A 14,748-nucleotide genomic window follows, 5' to 3' on the forward strand; every position below is an offset into this window, starting at 1 on the left:
AACATACATATATTACATGGCAACAACAAAAATAATAAATTATTATTATTATTATTATTATTGTTGTTGTTGTTGTTGCTGCTGGTATTGTTCTTGTTGTTGTTGTTGTATATATTATATATTATAGTGACATTTATTTACTTACTTACTTATTCATTCATGCATTCATTATACAGTTTTGTTGCTGGCTCACTTTGTGATGTAGTGTTTTTGTGACATAATGTGTTGAAATAAAGGAGGAAAAACTACTCCACTGGTCAGTATGTCGTCACATCGCTATTAACTTTCCCTACCAGCATGAGCAGAGTCGAAACTTCACATTTTAACTTCGCATTTATTCATGGATAGATCTGCATTGCTATCAGCTACAATTCAAATTAAGTAGAACATATTCAAATGATCTCCCATCTCTTCAATTAATGACTCAATTTCACCATCAGTCATCTTTGATTTGATCAACAAAACGAGTGAAAAATATCAGGTGAGCGACCTCTCTCTCTCTCTCTCGCTCTCTCTCTCTCTCTCTCTCTCTCTCTCTCAGCAAATCACCCTGAGGATCTAAAGCCTTGGTGCAGCCGGAGAGGCAGTGATGCTGAGGATTTCTGTCTCTGTGTGAGAGAGGAAAAGAGAGTAAGGATCAGTGTGTATGTGTATGGCCTGATATATGGATGATAACACTAATTAGCTCATTTTGTTTGGGGCACAACACTCATTAAAAACCCAGTGGGGCCATTAACGCTACCGTCCCTCCAAAACACTGCAACCGCCATATTAATCTCCCAAGCTCCTAGTTCTAATGGCTACTGCTTCAGGTTGGGTTGAGAAAAAAAAGGATTTGTGGGTTCAGAATTTATCTCTTTCCAAGTCATTTTTACATAGAATAGCGAGGTATACACTCATTTCTTTCTCTCTCACCAATTACCCAGTATACCTCCTGCTCAGGGCCATGCTCACTGATGGTGTATGAAAAAAAAAAAAAAAGGAGGATTCACGCACGCTGGGTTTGACAGTGTTTTCAGCTTTACGTGGTAATGTACCCATAATACCACTGCTTCACCAAGGCTTGCGATGCCATAAGGCAGCACTTACAGTCAGGCAGTAGAGGCTGATAGTACAGGCCTAGTAGGATTAGCTTGGGAAAAATAGCATCCTGTTAATAGACGACACATGGAAGCCTCACTCTCAAGGGCTGGGTATATCAAATCTTCAATGTGTCTGCTTTTCTCGCCATATTTTAAGCATTGCAACCTGTTCTGGGATTTACATTCAGCTGTGGTTAGGAAACGGACGTGGTACCTAGCACTACATGGCAGGTATCCATGGAATCACAGAGGATCCTGAAAATCACAGAGCAGCTCTTTACCCCAAACCGATATACACTCGCCCATTTTAAGCAGCTTGAGAACATGGCAAAATAGCATGTGATCTGAATCCAGCTGGGCTCCCAGTCTTCCGCATCCCAGCGTCGGATGGAGGAGGGCGAAAAGGCTAATATTCTCCATCTCTGAGCTGGATATTAACAGTGTTGATGAGATATATGAGTTTGCCATTTGCCCACGGAGCGGTGATGCTCCGGCAGAACTCGGTACCATATGGCTGGTGAGAGATTTCCTCCCTCTCTTCCTCCTATCTGAGCCTGACAGCTGGATGCCTGCTAACAGGGGACTAGGAGCTTGGCAGCTGCGAGCTGAGAGCATAGCTTTGATGCAACGCAAACTTTCTACAGGTAGGTGAGGGGAGGGTGAGACGTATAGCCGGCGAACAGGGAAAGGTGTGAGTGGGAAGAGGAACAGGGAGAGAATGGGGAGGAGAGAAAATGCTTCGGGGAGCACATTAAAACGTACAGCTGGCGAGTACAAAAGTGAGGGGGCTTTTTTTCTTCTCCGATTTTTTTTTTCTTTGAGTCAAAAGAACCTTTCATCATCTAAAAAACAGCTTCCTTTTGGATACAATGATGCAAGTATGATGCTGTTTTGTAGAGTGTGAATAAAACAGTGCATCTCACTTTTTTTTTGTTGTTTTAATCAATGTAGAAAAGAAACAGCAGCTGGTAGAACATGGCATTTCTCATGACAATAAAGCCATGGAAAGAAAATCTCCAAAACTTAGTTTAAAGGTAGAAAAAAAAAACTGCCTGTAGGATTTAAGTGGCCTTGTGCATAGGGAGTAAATAACTCATCTACTGATGAGCTCCATGGCTTTCCATTGGGGCAGCTTATCAGCCCTCCCCTGTGCAAGAAGAGGAGGAGAAGCCCAGAGACACTGCAGTGTCCTACACTCCAGATCAAATAATTCGCCTCTTATTAATCAAAAACCAGCCACTCAAAAGCGCAGGAGGTAGTAATGTTCACATGGCCACTTCCTATCACTGTCAGCAACAATAAACAACGCCGCTGTACGCCTGAGTTGCTGAAAAGGGCAAGAGATCCTTATTGGAGCTTTACACAAACCAAAATGTCTGCCTTGGAAATGATAAATGCCAAAAGTACACATAACGAGTAAAGCAACTTCCTAACTGACTGGTAAAGATCAAGGAGGGTGAAGGAGACAGAAGACAGGGAGCTAAAGGTTACATAACGGGGAGCATGCCTTTCTGTAAAATTCGTTTTCTTCCACTAATACACAGCAGTGATATCACCAAATATGAATACATTATTATTTGGAATGAAAAGACAATAAATAATATGGGGGGGGGGGGGGGGTGTTTGCTTGTTTGTTTTAGAAAGCTCACCGGAGACGTTCGCAGGACTAAAGGTGTGCATTTGGACCGGAATCCCACAGAATTTGCATAAACAGAAGGCTTTTTTTTTTTTACTTTCACGTGAATGCAAGACGCTTGTGGGAGAGTCATTAATGAGAATGTAAACCATTCATTCATTCATTCATTCATTCATTCATCATTAGTAACTGCCTGGTATGGGTAAAAGATGTGTGATGTATAGATGTGTTCTGCTGAGGATGAGGAGCTTTCAGAGCATGAATATACAGACCAGGTAGACAGTGATGTCATTTCTACCTCTGGTGGTGTTTTCTAGTGTTTCCGGAGGCATATTGAAAAACATTATTTAGAACATTATTTAAATCTAAATGCAGATACAGATATTTGGAATACTAAACAGATACAGGTTGGGTTAAATGCCATCCCCTAGCACATTGAACTTGCTCCTTCTTTCTGATGGGTCAGTCGTGTAGTGACATTCTAGGACATGTTAACACATGTAACAGCCACAGCAATCCTGAGGAGGTGAGCAGGGAGTAGAAGACCCCTTTCTGTGTCGTTTCCACTGCTACACCTCATACATGAACAATGATATAAAGAATAATATATTGGCTTAGAAAGCAAAAGTTAAAGAAAGCAGATTAGCATTGCCTTCTACCTTCTGAAATAATTATACCAGTATGTCTTTTTCTTTGCTGCCCTAGACACAAGCTTCGCACTCTGACTGAATGTCAATCGGCTTCCTTGCTTCAGCATGTATCATGTTTTGTGACTAAAACTGAATATATTTTCACCCGTCCACCATGTGTTCATCTATCTCTTTGTGTCTGTGCTGAGTTTGCCCTGTCTTACCCCCGTCTGCCAGCGGAGGGATCTGCAGGGGGAAAGACTTGCCCAAGCAGAGCGCTATGGCATCCTAGCTCTTTATTTCCCCCAGTCACATTACCATCCAAAGTTTTCGCCCTCATAATCTAAACGTTCGGCTCCAAGAACCGTATGAATGATTTTTTAATTCTCTCCCAGAACTGTTTCACAGCGCTCGTCTCCTTCTGTCTCCCCATGCTCCTTCTCTTCTCTCTCCACCCACCCCCCCCCCCCCTTTCTCAACCAGCCGTTTCGCTCACATTTCAAAGCAGCACCTAGGCCATGGTTTGTGAGATCTGACCCTCGTTCACTCATCATCACCCATCATGCCCTCTCCAACCATCCCTGAATTTCCATCTCACTCTATCATGCACAGTTCTGCTCTCTCGCTTGCTCTCTCCCTGCTGCCACTCCTCCCTCCCTCCTTTCCTCCCTCTCTCTCTCTTTCTCTCCCTTTCTCTCCCTTTCTCTCTCTCCAGGCCCCCTGTTGCTGCCTGCTACCCTGAGCCGTGGTGTCGAGTTTGGCTAGAGTCGAGAGGAGCAGCTGGGCCAGGCTAACGGGGAATGATAATGACCTCAGAAATCTGCTCCTCGCTCCACAACAATAGGGTGCTCAGTCTAGTGGAAAATTGTGTTCATCAGCTAGCTCTGCTCTCTTACTAATTGACATTGCCAAATATTTTAAGAACAATTGGAATGCACGGCCGCAAAAAAAATGAAGATCTTAATCCGTGGACTCTTTTTTTTTTCCCCCCCTCCGTTCTGACCATTTAGCCCTCTCTGTCCCTCTTATTTTGCCTTTGATTAGAAGATAAATATCACTAAAAATCTGGAATAAAAAGAAGAGGCAAACTTTTCATGTCATTATCTGCCTCATGTCAGTGTTGTGATGTTGACACAAAAGGCTTTTTTATGTGGCCTGTCAATGGTGTTAGGAGAGAGAGAAAGAGAGAGAGAGAGAGGGAATGAGAGGGTGGAAAAGGAGAGAGATACTCATCAGTGCATGATGAATGCCCTCCACCCCCTACCCCAAAACCCTGTCCTGTCCTATCCAACACAGCATGGCTGTGGGAGAAAAGGCAATCTGTGACAAGTGTATCTTTCTCTAAATACTAATCCTTATAACATTCTTATTTTATTATTTTTTTAATGAGGAAAAAAAGACAGAGAGAAAGTGAGAGAGAAGAAAAGACTTGGAAAGACTTTGCAAGGGGGAGGGGGTGAAGCGAAGGGGGGAAAAGGCTAAAGGAGGATTCTTCTGTCATGGTATCATATGCCTGGTCCTCCATTTTTAATGAGACAAAGGTCAATGTATTCACTTGCTCTTTCACACGAAAGGCACCCCAATCATGCCCAAGTTAACTTGTTCAAACAAAGCACCCTCCTACCCGGATCCACCATTTGTATGCGTTAGTTTTTTTGAGAGAGAGGAAAACGACAGGAGAGAGAGCGAGAGAGAGAGAGAGAGAGAGAGAGAGAGAGAGAGAGAGACTCATTCCAGAGGAATTCAGCTCTGATGGAATCAGACAGCTGTCACCCTCCCGCTCTCCAGTCAACATTCCCATCACAAGCACAAAAAACAGCGTGCCATCCTGCCATTCAGCAAATAGTTTCAACTTTCATGAAAGGAAACTCAGTGTCAACAACAAGGCTTTGGCGCTGCAGTGGACCTAGTGACCAAAAGATTCGTGCAAACTCTTTCACTGAGCCAAGCACAGCTCCCTGTAACACACAGGGTTAAACACAGCACAAGATCACAATTTCCCAATTAAAGCAATGACACCTTCCAAGCCTGCTGAAGAGATGTCATACTGATGCATTTAAAATATTAATATTCAAACAGGCTGCCTACCCCAGCACAGCATCCTTCTGTTACGGAAAGATAAATATTATGTTTTAATTATAAAAACATAAAACAGAAATGGAGAGAGTGATGAAAAAAGCCCGTCCTTGCCAAGGAGGCTTGTACAGGAGAAAGGTAAGCAATGTTTTGGCAAAGACATGGAATTAAAATCTGGTTGGTATACTGCATGCAGTTTGCTTTCTCCAACCTGTTCTCTTTCTCTCTCTCTCTCTCTCTCTCTCGCTCTCTCTCTCTCTCTCTCTCACTCTCTCTCCCCACTACATTGCTCTGTGTTGTCTCCATAACCAAGCAGGGAATCCTAACAGGATCATTAAGACATAAAACAGACTGATAAATGTTTCATAAGGACTGCCCGGTGACAGCCTCAAAGGAGTACGGGCAGTACAGAGAGACAACACTCTCAGCCTCGCTTTCATATACACTTTGGAATACAATTGGAAATTTAAATATATTGGAGAAAAAAAAAAGAATGCTAATTCCCACTATGGGTAATATTTACAAATTGAGTCTAAAAGAGAGAAGAAGGAAGGATAAGAAAGAAATATAGAGTGGAAAGTGGGTATGCGAGAGATAGAAACCAAATGAGCTACTGAGGGGGAAATAAATTGGCCTTTTATATTGTTCAAGCATGCACAAAAATACTAAGCCTACATTTATCCAAGGCGTGTCAATCAGGCAAGCATTCAGACAATTAATGCGCTGAATGGGGTTTTTATCATTTAAGGACACCAGAGCCCTGACCTACTGTACTGAAATACGGCAGCATAATGAACTCGCCTCACACATTATGACATCTTTTCACTTTTTTTGTGTGTGTCACACCACGAAAAAAAAAAAAAAAAAAAAAAAAAAACAGAAAGAAAGAAAAGGAAAAAAGACATCATCCATAAGATAGATTTAAGCAGGTGAAGAAAATGGGTAATTGAGAGACAGATTCAAATTCAATTGTTCACACGGAGGACAAAAATAAATAATTAAAAAAGTAGAACGAGAGCAGACCAAAGAGTAAAAAGCAGAAGAAAAGAAATATATTGTAAGTGATAGAAAAAAGTGTCAATTGAGTGTCAATGGATGATAATAAATCAAACTCCCCTTACAAACATTTAGAATCATAATACAATACAGTATTCAGTAAAATTGTTTCATGTAGTAATTGTATAATAATTTGTATAATACTATAATACATAGTAACACAACACAGCGTTTGTGTGTGTGTGTGTGTGTGTGTCTTTATTTATACTCAACATCATTAACAGGAAATCAGCTAGGGTGTACATATTATAGAAATAATCAGGAAACGTGAAACTCTCTACATGTTTGAAATATTTGCCGTGAAAGTCTGAACAAAGTAAAGCCAGAACGTTTTGGTTTTATTTTGACTTTAATTACACAGCAATTACAATGTAACAGTAATTCTGCGTGTGTAATTACCCCCATTGTAACTGTGTAATTAGATGAATATCCATGCTTTATAACCTAAGGCATCCGTTGGCAAATCCAGTTTCGATTTGCATGGAGCGTGCGTTTCACCGACATGTTGGACAGCGTTGAGGACTTAGGGGTATGTGTGTAATCCTTGCCATGTTAAAACGCTGTTCCTCTTGAAAATATTTAGACATGGGGGATTTTCAAAAGGAGGGGGAAAAAAAAGTGAGGGGATGTTTATGGCTATTTAAAAAAAGATAAGGAGAGTTTTAAAAAAAGGGACGCGGGAATAATTCTACAGGTTATAGTGAATTACTTCTGTCAGAGTTATTTATCTTTTGCATTTAGATCTTTTGCATTTTGAAGTTTCCATACAACTTTAAAACGTACAGAAGGATGTCAGGTTGTCATCAAAGCCGAAGGTCTAGTTGACCCTGAACCCCACCTCCCAACACTGACCTCTTCCTTTTCATTCAACCTTTGTGTGCATTCAAATTGAATGAATGTCTTTTTACGCCCCTGCCTTACATAGCATTACTTCAGGTTTCAATACTGCCTGTTGTGGCATTCAGAATAAACTGCTGTTTAAGGCAATCTTTCCCTCGCTCTTTCTGTCTATCCATGCTGTCGCTCAAAGGCCTATCATAATGAATTCAGAAACACTATCAGAAGTGGAGCCCCCCCTTGTTTATAGAGCCCAATTCCGAGTGAAGAATCTGAAATAACAATGGATTCCTTCCTCAGTCAAACCAATCTTGTAATAGTAATAAGAAATAAAAGAGGAGATGGGAGCGAAAAAAAAATGTAATAAAGGAAAAGATAGAGCAGACGTAAAAAGGGCTAGAGATTCCATTGAATGAGAAGCATACATTTAGGGTTGATTATCGAGAGGGAGAGGAGAAAGGTCCTTAAAGGACGTTTCTGAGGCAACTCTCTCTCTCTCTCTATCTCTATCTCTAAACAAGTGTAGTGTTAAAGACAAAAGCGATTGTGTCGACCTTCTTTCACAGTTGAGATGTTATTGTTGATTACTGTAATTCAAGTTTAACTCAAAATTGCAGTGGGTAGGTGGTTTAGAGGTTGGCAGAGCTTGTCGAAAGGAGGCTGGCAGATGAAGTTGCTGTGTGTTAAAGAGACTTTTAAAAAATTATAAAACCTACAGTTGAGAGAGGAAGTCTGTTCTGAAAGGCTGAGAGCAACAAGTGAGATATTAAAAGTAAAACAGAGGTATAGCATGCCACATCCTGTTGCCTAATGTGCAAACACATATGTTTGCAGGCAAGTGCATACAGTAAAAATACAGTATGTTCCCTGTTTCCAAATCAATGAAGAGATATTTCTATCGATTAAATATGGGTGTCTCTTTTTTTTACAATACGATAAAACAAATGCAGCTTTTTTTGGATTATGCAACTAATATTATCATCTTATATAAACTCGGTCAGTGAGTCTAATGCTGCTTCATTTCCTCCCTAGCAGTTCTCACCTGTAACTTTGTTGAGGGTTTAAAAAAAGAAAAAACCAGATGCAGTGTTATGCTTGTGCACTATGGCTATACATGTTTGAATTTACACCTCTGAGAATGTATCAGCTTCCCTGGTCTGACACAACTACAGAGAGACCTCAAGGTCAATCTTAAGACACAGCTGTGTCAGTGTGGGGACTGCGAAGGGGGGGGGGGGGTGTTTACTGGCTTCATGCCCTCAGCACCTAAGCTGGGTACCAACATGGGGATTTCAAATGGTGATCACACTTTAACACTAGCAAGGACAAAGAGAGAAAGACAGAAAAAAAATTGTAAAGAGCTTGAAAACTGTTTATACCTTAATGAAATAGAGCTTGTCATAAAACAACCATTATTCATATGAACTCTGAATTAATCAATCATTCTGTTTGAAATGTTCTAAGAGGGTTTTTATGACAGTTGAATTATTAAATATATTACTATGTTTTACTACAGGAAAACATAAAACCTGATGCAGAATAAATTAGTATAAGTATATAGTTTCTGCTTACAACCAGATAATGTAGCTCATCCTGACAGTTTGACAATAAAGAAAGATTTCACAAGAGTCTTTTCAATGGCATGAGTTAAACATCACTGTTTTAAAGTACTTGTAAAAGATATGCAAAAGACATCAAACTTTCTGCATTAAAATTCATAGCATAATTACTTTCATATCACCCTCCTCTCTGGTGAAATGTGTTTAGGTTAAACCATCTCTATAAAAAAAAAAAAAAAAAAAAAAAAGGCTTTATCTTCCTCTCATTTTCATTAATTCCTAATTGGGGTTGGGGTTGTTTGTTATTATTACTTAGATTAAAATAAGCATAGCCCATTGCATGTTCAAACCCATCTCACTACACGAGGGTGATAAGAGAATAAATAAACAAATTCTCCTGTACTGTTGAAATTAAGTTGCTTAGAGCCTTAAGCTAAGCTACAGCCTGCTTTTCTTTCTCCACAACTTAAAAGCACATTTTACCATGCAAATGAAGTTCACATTTTTTTTTGACCTGTTTTATATGTGTATCTTTAATTAGTGTCTTGTTTAGCTTAAACCAAACTGATTATCACATAGTCATGACCTAATTATCAGACAGGCTGCTTAGCTGCAGCGTTCTACCGCAAGGAATGAGAAAGTTACCTTTAAAACTTCTGTAATCATTAGCTGCAGCTTTTCTTAATCCCGCTAAACAGACACTTTATCTTAAAAAAAAGCTGTGTGTCGCTCAGTTGCGGTAGATTCACTGTCTCTTTCTCTAACATGGAAATGATTTAATCACTAGTAATTGGTCATGTCCTCAAAGCGCTTTCATGGGTTTTTACAGTGATATTTGAGAACTGGATGCCATGTGTCATGTCAATTTGTGTCTTTAGATAAACATAGTCGAAAGTAAAATGAGTGATTGATGGGTATTTGAAGAGACAGGTTAAGTCTCGAGGTCATAAGTGAAATGTGGAGCTAAGATTTGTAGTGGGGTTTTTTTTTTTTTTTCGTTTGTTTTTGAGCAAGATATTTCATCGCTATCATTTGATCACCTTACCCAAACACAAACACATGGGTTTCACAAGAAAATAAAAGGCTTCGTTTCCTTTCAGTTTCTCACAGGAAAAATGAAAACAACGTGCAAAATTAACCCCAAGAACATGTTTTAGCAGTGAAAAATGGGCTGATATAATAATATTTGCACTTAATTGCATGTTATCTATAATTAAATATATGAAATAAAATGGTCTTACCTGAGGAAGGGGAAGAAGGATGAGGGCTGTCATCCTGCACACTTCCTGTCTGGGAGTGGCCGCCTCCTGCCCCGCTCTCTTCTGTCACATTGGATGAGCCTGGGGTGGTGGAACGGCTGATGGACTGAGACTCAGGGTCACTGGCGGAGCCACGTCTCTCATCTAGGCCATGTTGCAGACCCTCTTCTGGGCGCCGGTCTTTGTTATGCACCCGAGAGTGGACTACCATCTGGTGGTAGGTTCTGAATATTCTACCACAGTCAGGGCACTCAGTGGGCTTCTCTTTCATGCTGGCCAGGCTGTACTCGAGCCCTTGACCAAGGCCCAGACCACCGTGCTGAGGCAGGAACTCACGGTGACCATCAAAGCTCCCAGCTTCTTCCTTCATGGACATTATGCTTCCACCGGTCCTTACCCCATGGAGGGCATCAGGGTGGTTCTTCTGCTTGGGGCCATCACTGGAATCAAGATTAGAGTGCTCATGCTTGTCTTTCCCAAAGGGCACTATCCCAGCGGCACTAGCCATTTCTTCCTCTTGCACATGGGCTCCATGGTGCTGATCTTTTGGCATGAAAGAACGCTCCATGGCCATGCTGCGTGCCATGATCTGCCAGGCCTGGTAACTATTAAGTGGATCCATTTCTGCCACCTTTGCTGCTGCCTGTAAGCGCTCCATACAACTTGACTTTAGAGGAGGCACCAGATTCAAGCAACCTAACAGTGAGCGCTTCTCATTCTCCCCCAGACCATGACTCATGCCGGCCATTGGTCCCAGCAACTTTCCCAGCATTTCTTTCTCTTTCATAGCTATGCCAGCCTTGGCCAACATTTGGTGTTGTTGTTCAGCCAAGCTCTGCTTTTCAGGACTGAGGAAACCACCTTGCAGACAGGAGATGTAACGTGAGTACAGGTTGGCATGGGCTTCTTGTGCTAAGCTGCTTATACTGTTGACAGAGGGCCCATCTTGCTCAGCTCCACCTCCAATTGGAGGCTTACTCTTAATGGCAAGCTTGTTGAGATGCACCTTCATATGATTTTTTAGGAACCAGGGCTCCTTGAACCGACGCCCACAGATCTGACAACAGTGCTCAAAGGAGTCCTTGTGCTTGCGCATGTGACCCTTCAGGAACCAAGCCTGGCTGAAGATCTGGCCACAGACATCACATCGAAACTCATTGGCAGGCTTCTCTCCACTGCCAGCTCCTGTACCCTGCCCTTGGCATGACTCGGCAGTGATGTGTGCCTTTTCCACATGGCTGATGAGGTCTTCTTCCTGGGAAGCAGCAAACTCACAGAGAGTGCACTTGTAGGGTTTATGAAGGATGCGAATATGACGCTCCAGCTCCTCACGCTTTTTGAACTTGCCTTTGCAAAAGGTACAACGGAAGCCTATGGCTGGGTTAAGTGCCTGTTCATCTTGTTGGTTAGTGCCTGCTGGCTTAGGTGAGGCAGAGGGTTGTGCAAGCCCTTCTGATGTGCCTCCCAGACTTGTAGGTGTCAGGAGGCTACACGCAGAGCTTGGCTGTTGCTGGTTTTGGTTCTGCAGACCCAGGTGGGGTGGAAGCGATTGTGAAGGCTGCAGCAAGCTGTTTCTCATCTGCTTATCACGTAGGATGGCACGCTCTTCAAGCTCATGAAGAAGTCGGTTTTCTTCGCGTACACGACCACGACCCTTCCCCAGACTACCCAACTTGTGGGTACGGAGGTGAATCTTGAGGTTACCCTTCTGGGCTGCTCGGTGATCACAGTAGGGACACTTGAAGGGCTTCTCACCAGTGTGGGTGCGCATGTGCAGGGAAAGGATGCTGTTGAAGCGGAATCGTTTTCCACATAGTGGGCATGGATACTTGCGATTCTTGCGGGCATCATCTTCTATATCATTCATCTGAGACATGATTCCCAAATTCTGCCCGTTGAGGAATTGCTGCAGGTCGACACGGCCATTGAGACCACCTAGGGCACTTGCATCCATGTTACGGTTGAGTTGATTGGCTAGCAGAGCCATCTGGCTGCTAATCGGCTGACTGGCCAGTGCAACATGTGTTTTCTCATCCAATGGGGTGGCTGCTTTTTCCTCTGGGATTTGTTGGCGGCTTGGGAGGTCAGGGAAGGCGTGGCCAAGTTGAGCAGTCAGCTGATGCAGCTTCTGACTGATTGGGTAGCGGCCATTGAGCATGGCACTGGTGATATGGGTGTCAGCATCAGGGACCGCTGAGGACACACCAAGGCACAAACTAGAGTCTTCCATCCTGCAATTGTAAACATGAACGACAGAGATGGCATTAAGTAAGTGCACGCCTTTGGATAGCTTTAAGGAAAAATCTATTGTTTGCAATCAACAGAAAATTATAAATGAAAAATATCAATTAAAAATTCACATCTAAACATTCACACTACTTTCATAACTCACAAGTAATATCTATTATTTGCCACAATGTCGTTGTGAAGACTCATTCCACAAAAAAAGGTGCTTCATTTAAAGAATAGTATCCTGAGTGGTGTGCTAAGAGTCCCAAGTAAACAATATCCTAAACAGGATTTTTGCACAAAGACCAGCACATTTCATCGATCACTAAAGAATGTGTAAGCGTGGAAAACACTTTAGTAATAAGGCGCAATTGAAATGTGAATTCGAAAGCTAGAAAACAAATTCTTCTCACATGTTCCTTGGGTGCTTTATGCAGTCTGTGTGTGGGGGGGGGAAATAGTTAATAACGATGACTGCACTACTGTGACGAGTGTGAAGAAAAAAAGTGAGTTTATCTCCTTCTGATTTATGAAGTACTACATGTACTCACACTTGGGGGAAAAGCTGTAACTCTCAGAACTTTTTTCTCAAACAGTAACACAATTTTTGAGGCAATAATTACCCAGTAAACATGGCAAGGCACTGCATAATTAAACTACTTGGGCCCATCCTATCAGAATTCCTCCAATTACACGCCTTAATGAAACAGAGCAGTGCCATTGTCATGAAGCCGTCGCAATACTACAATTATGATATTAACAATAGCACTTAAAACCAAGGGGTTACTCCAGTAAACACACACCCTTATCTCACTGCTGCGACACTTGTCTTGGCGTAATTTTTCATTAAGAGGCACATTACGTTTGATGCGAATCACTTTGCTCTCGCCTACATTTTTTTTTCCCCTCTCTCTCCACTCTCACTCTCGTATGGCTTCCGATGAGTAGAAAACAACAGTTGGCATTATTGAAAGGGTTCCCAATGTATCAGAGGCTTCCCAGGCATTTAAAATGGCCACAGAGCAGCTCAGTGCACCATCAGGATGAAATGAATACACAAGCAGAGTCTGTTGTCATCTGGCACGGTTGTGCAAATTTAGGATGCTGTGCGCTGTCTTAAGGAGGGATAATGGTTTTGCAACATTCCCCTGTGACAAACAGGGTCAAGCTTCAAAAACAATAAAGTGAGATTTGCTTTGGTCAACAAAATATTGTATAATATCTCATTAAGCTGATTAGTATGCGGCTTAGTAACAGTGGCCATGTGCTATAACACATGACTGTAATTATAAAGGAAAAAAAAATCATTTCAAGGCTGACTGCTAAGTGTTAGCATGAGAGACATTCCTCTTTAAAAGTCAAAGGCAGGGACAATTATTAGTTATGGAAATGAAGCACCTTTAGTTAAAAACATTTCATTGATGCCCCATTCCAGTCCTTATCTCTCTCTCTCTCTCTCTCTCTCTCTCTCTCACACACACACACACACACACACACACACACACATAGGGCATGGATAGGGCAGAGAACTTGTACAGCTTGGTCATTAATAAACCTTTTAAATGGTGCAGATTGACCCAGTTTACCCCAAAGGAGAGCTAATGACTCAGCATCCTGTCTCCTCAGCATGAGCCGACATTTCAGGATGCTACGTTTTCTACAAGCATATGAATTTTATAATGTGCGATATTTTTACAATATTTTATATGACGTTATCCGCAGTTACGCACAAACAGTAGCAGATCATTAAAAAATCAGATGCACACAGTCGGCGTTGTGTTAGGCAGTGGGTGTGGAGCACATATTCGCTGACACTCGGACTTTAAGGGCTCTAAGAAGGGCTGCCTGTTTGTTAGCTATTTACTCTTCCTACGCTGTGTTGGTTGTGAACGCTTATCGCTCCGACATGAATAAAATACTGTGGTCACTTCCAGTTTGTGCTGAATGCATTGTGGGCTGCTGATGGATGCCATTTCACTTTGTCCCCCTGCTACATCTTTGAGGAATGTAAAGGAAGACAAGCATTGGATTGGAACAATGCTCTGTAGGTGTATTATGGATGTAATGACTGGTTATGAACACAATCACGTGCGTAGGCATACATGCTGTACAAATCTACATCGCTAAGCATTTCGGTATGAATTCTCATATTCAGCAAAAATACAATTTGGGGAGTGCGTTTAAGACAAACATAAATTACTGATGGGTGAATTCGTGCATGTTTAGCTGATCGACTAAATTCACATATTCAGGCGAAGTCAATAATGTCGGGCTGATATTTAGTTTTATGCCAGTGCTCATGACTCGGGAGTTTCTTCAGCCTGAGAACTGTTAAAATTGATGTTAAAATTAGTTTGACTCGCTTTTCGCTGTCCCTGCAGATAT

The 14,748-nt window shown here is 41.8% G+C and overlaps 1 protein-coding gene across 6 annotated transcripts in view; it reads right to left on the reverse strand.

Annotated features, from left to right (window-relative positions):
* The window catches only part of znf536 (zinc finger protein 536), a 180,527-nt gene that overhangs the window by 83,890 nt on the left and 81,889 nt on the right, over positions 1 to 14,748 (reverse strand). For 5 of the 6 annotated variants that reach the window (XM_053617295.1, XM_053617294.1, XM_053617296.1 and 2 more), the window contains one exon: positions 10,117 to 12,365. In XM_053617295.1, the coding sequence (XP_053473270.1) occupies positions 10,117 to 12,364 (2,248 nt within the window). In that variant the 5' untranslated portion in view covers position 12,365. Of the gene's footprint in view, positions 1 to 10,116; positions 12,586 to 14,748 lie in introns of those variants that run through there. The other variant, XM_053617297.1, reaches the window with a different exon arrangement.

This window comes from Ictalurus furcatus, chromosome 27 (assembly GCF_023375685.1).
Source record: "Ictalurus furcatus strain D&B chromosome 27, Billie_1.0, whole genome shotgun sequence".
Taxonomy (NCBI): domain Eukaryota; kingdom Metazoa; phylum Chordata; class Actinopteri; order Siluriformes; family Ictaluridae; genus Ictalurus; species Ictalurus furcatus.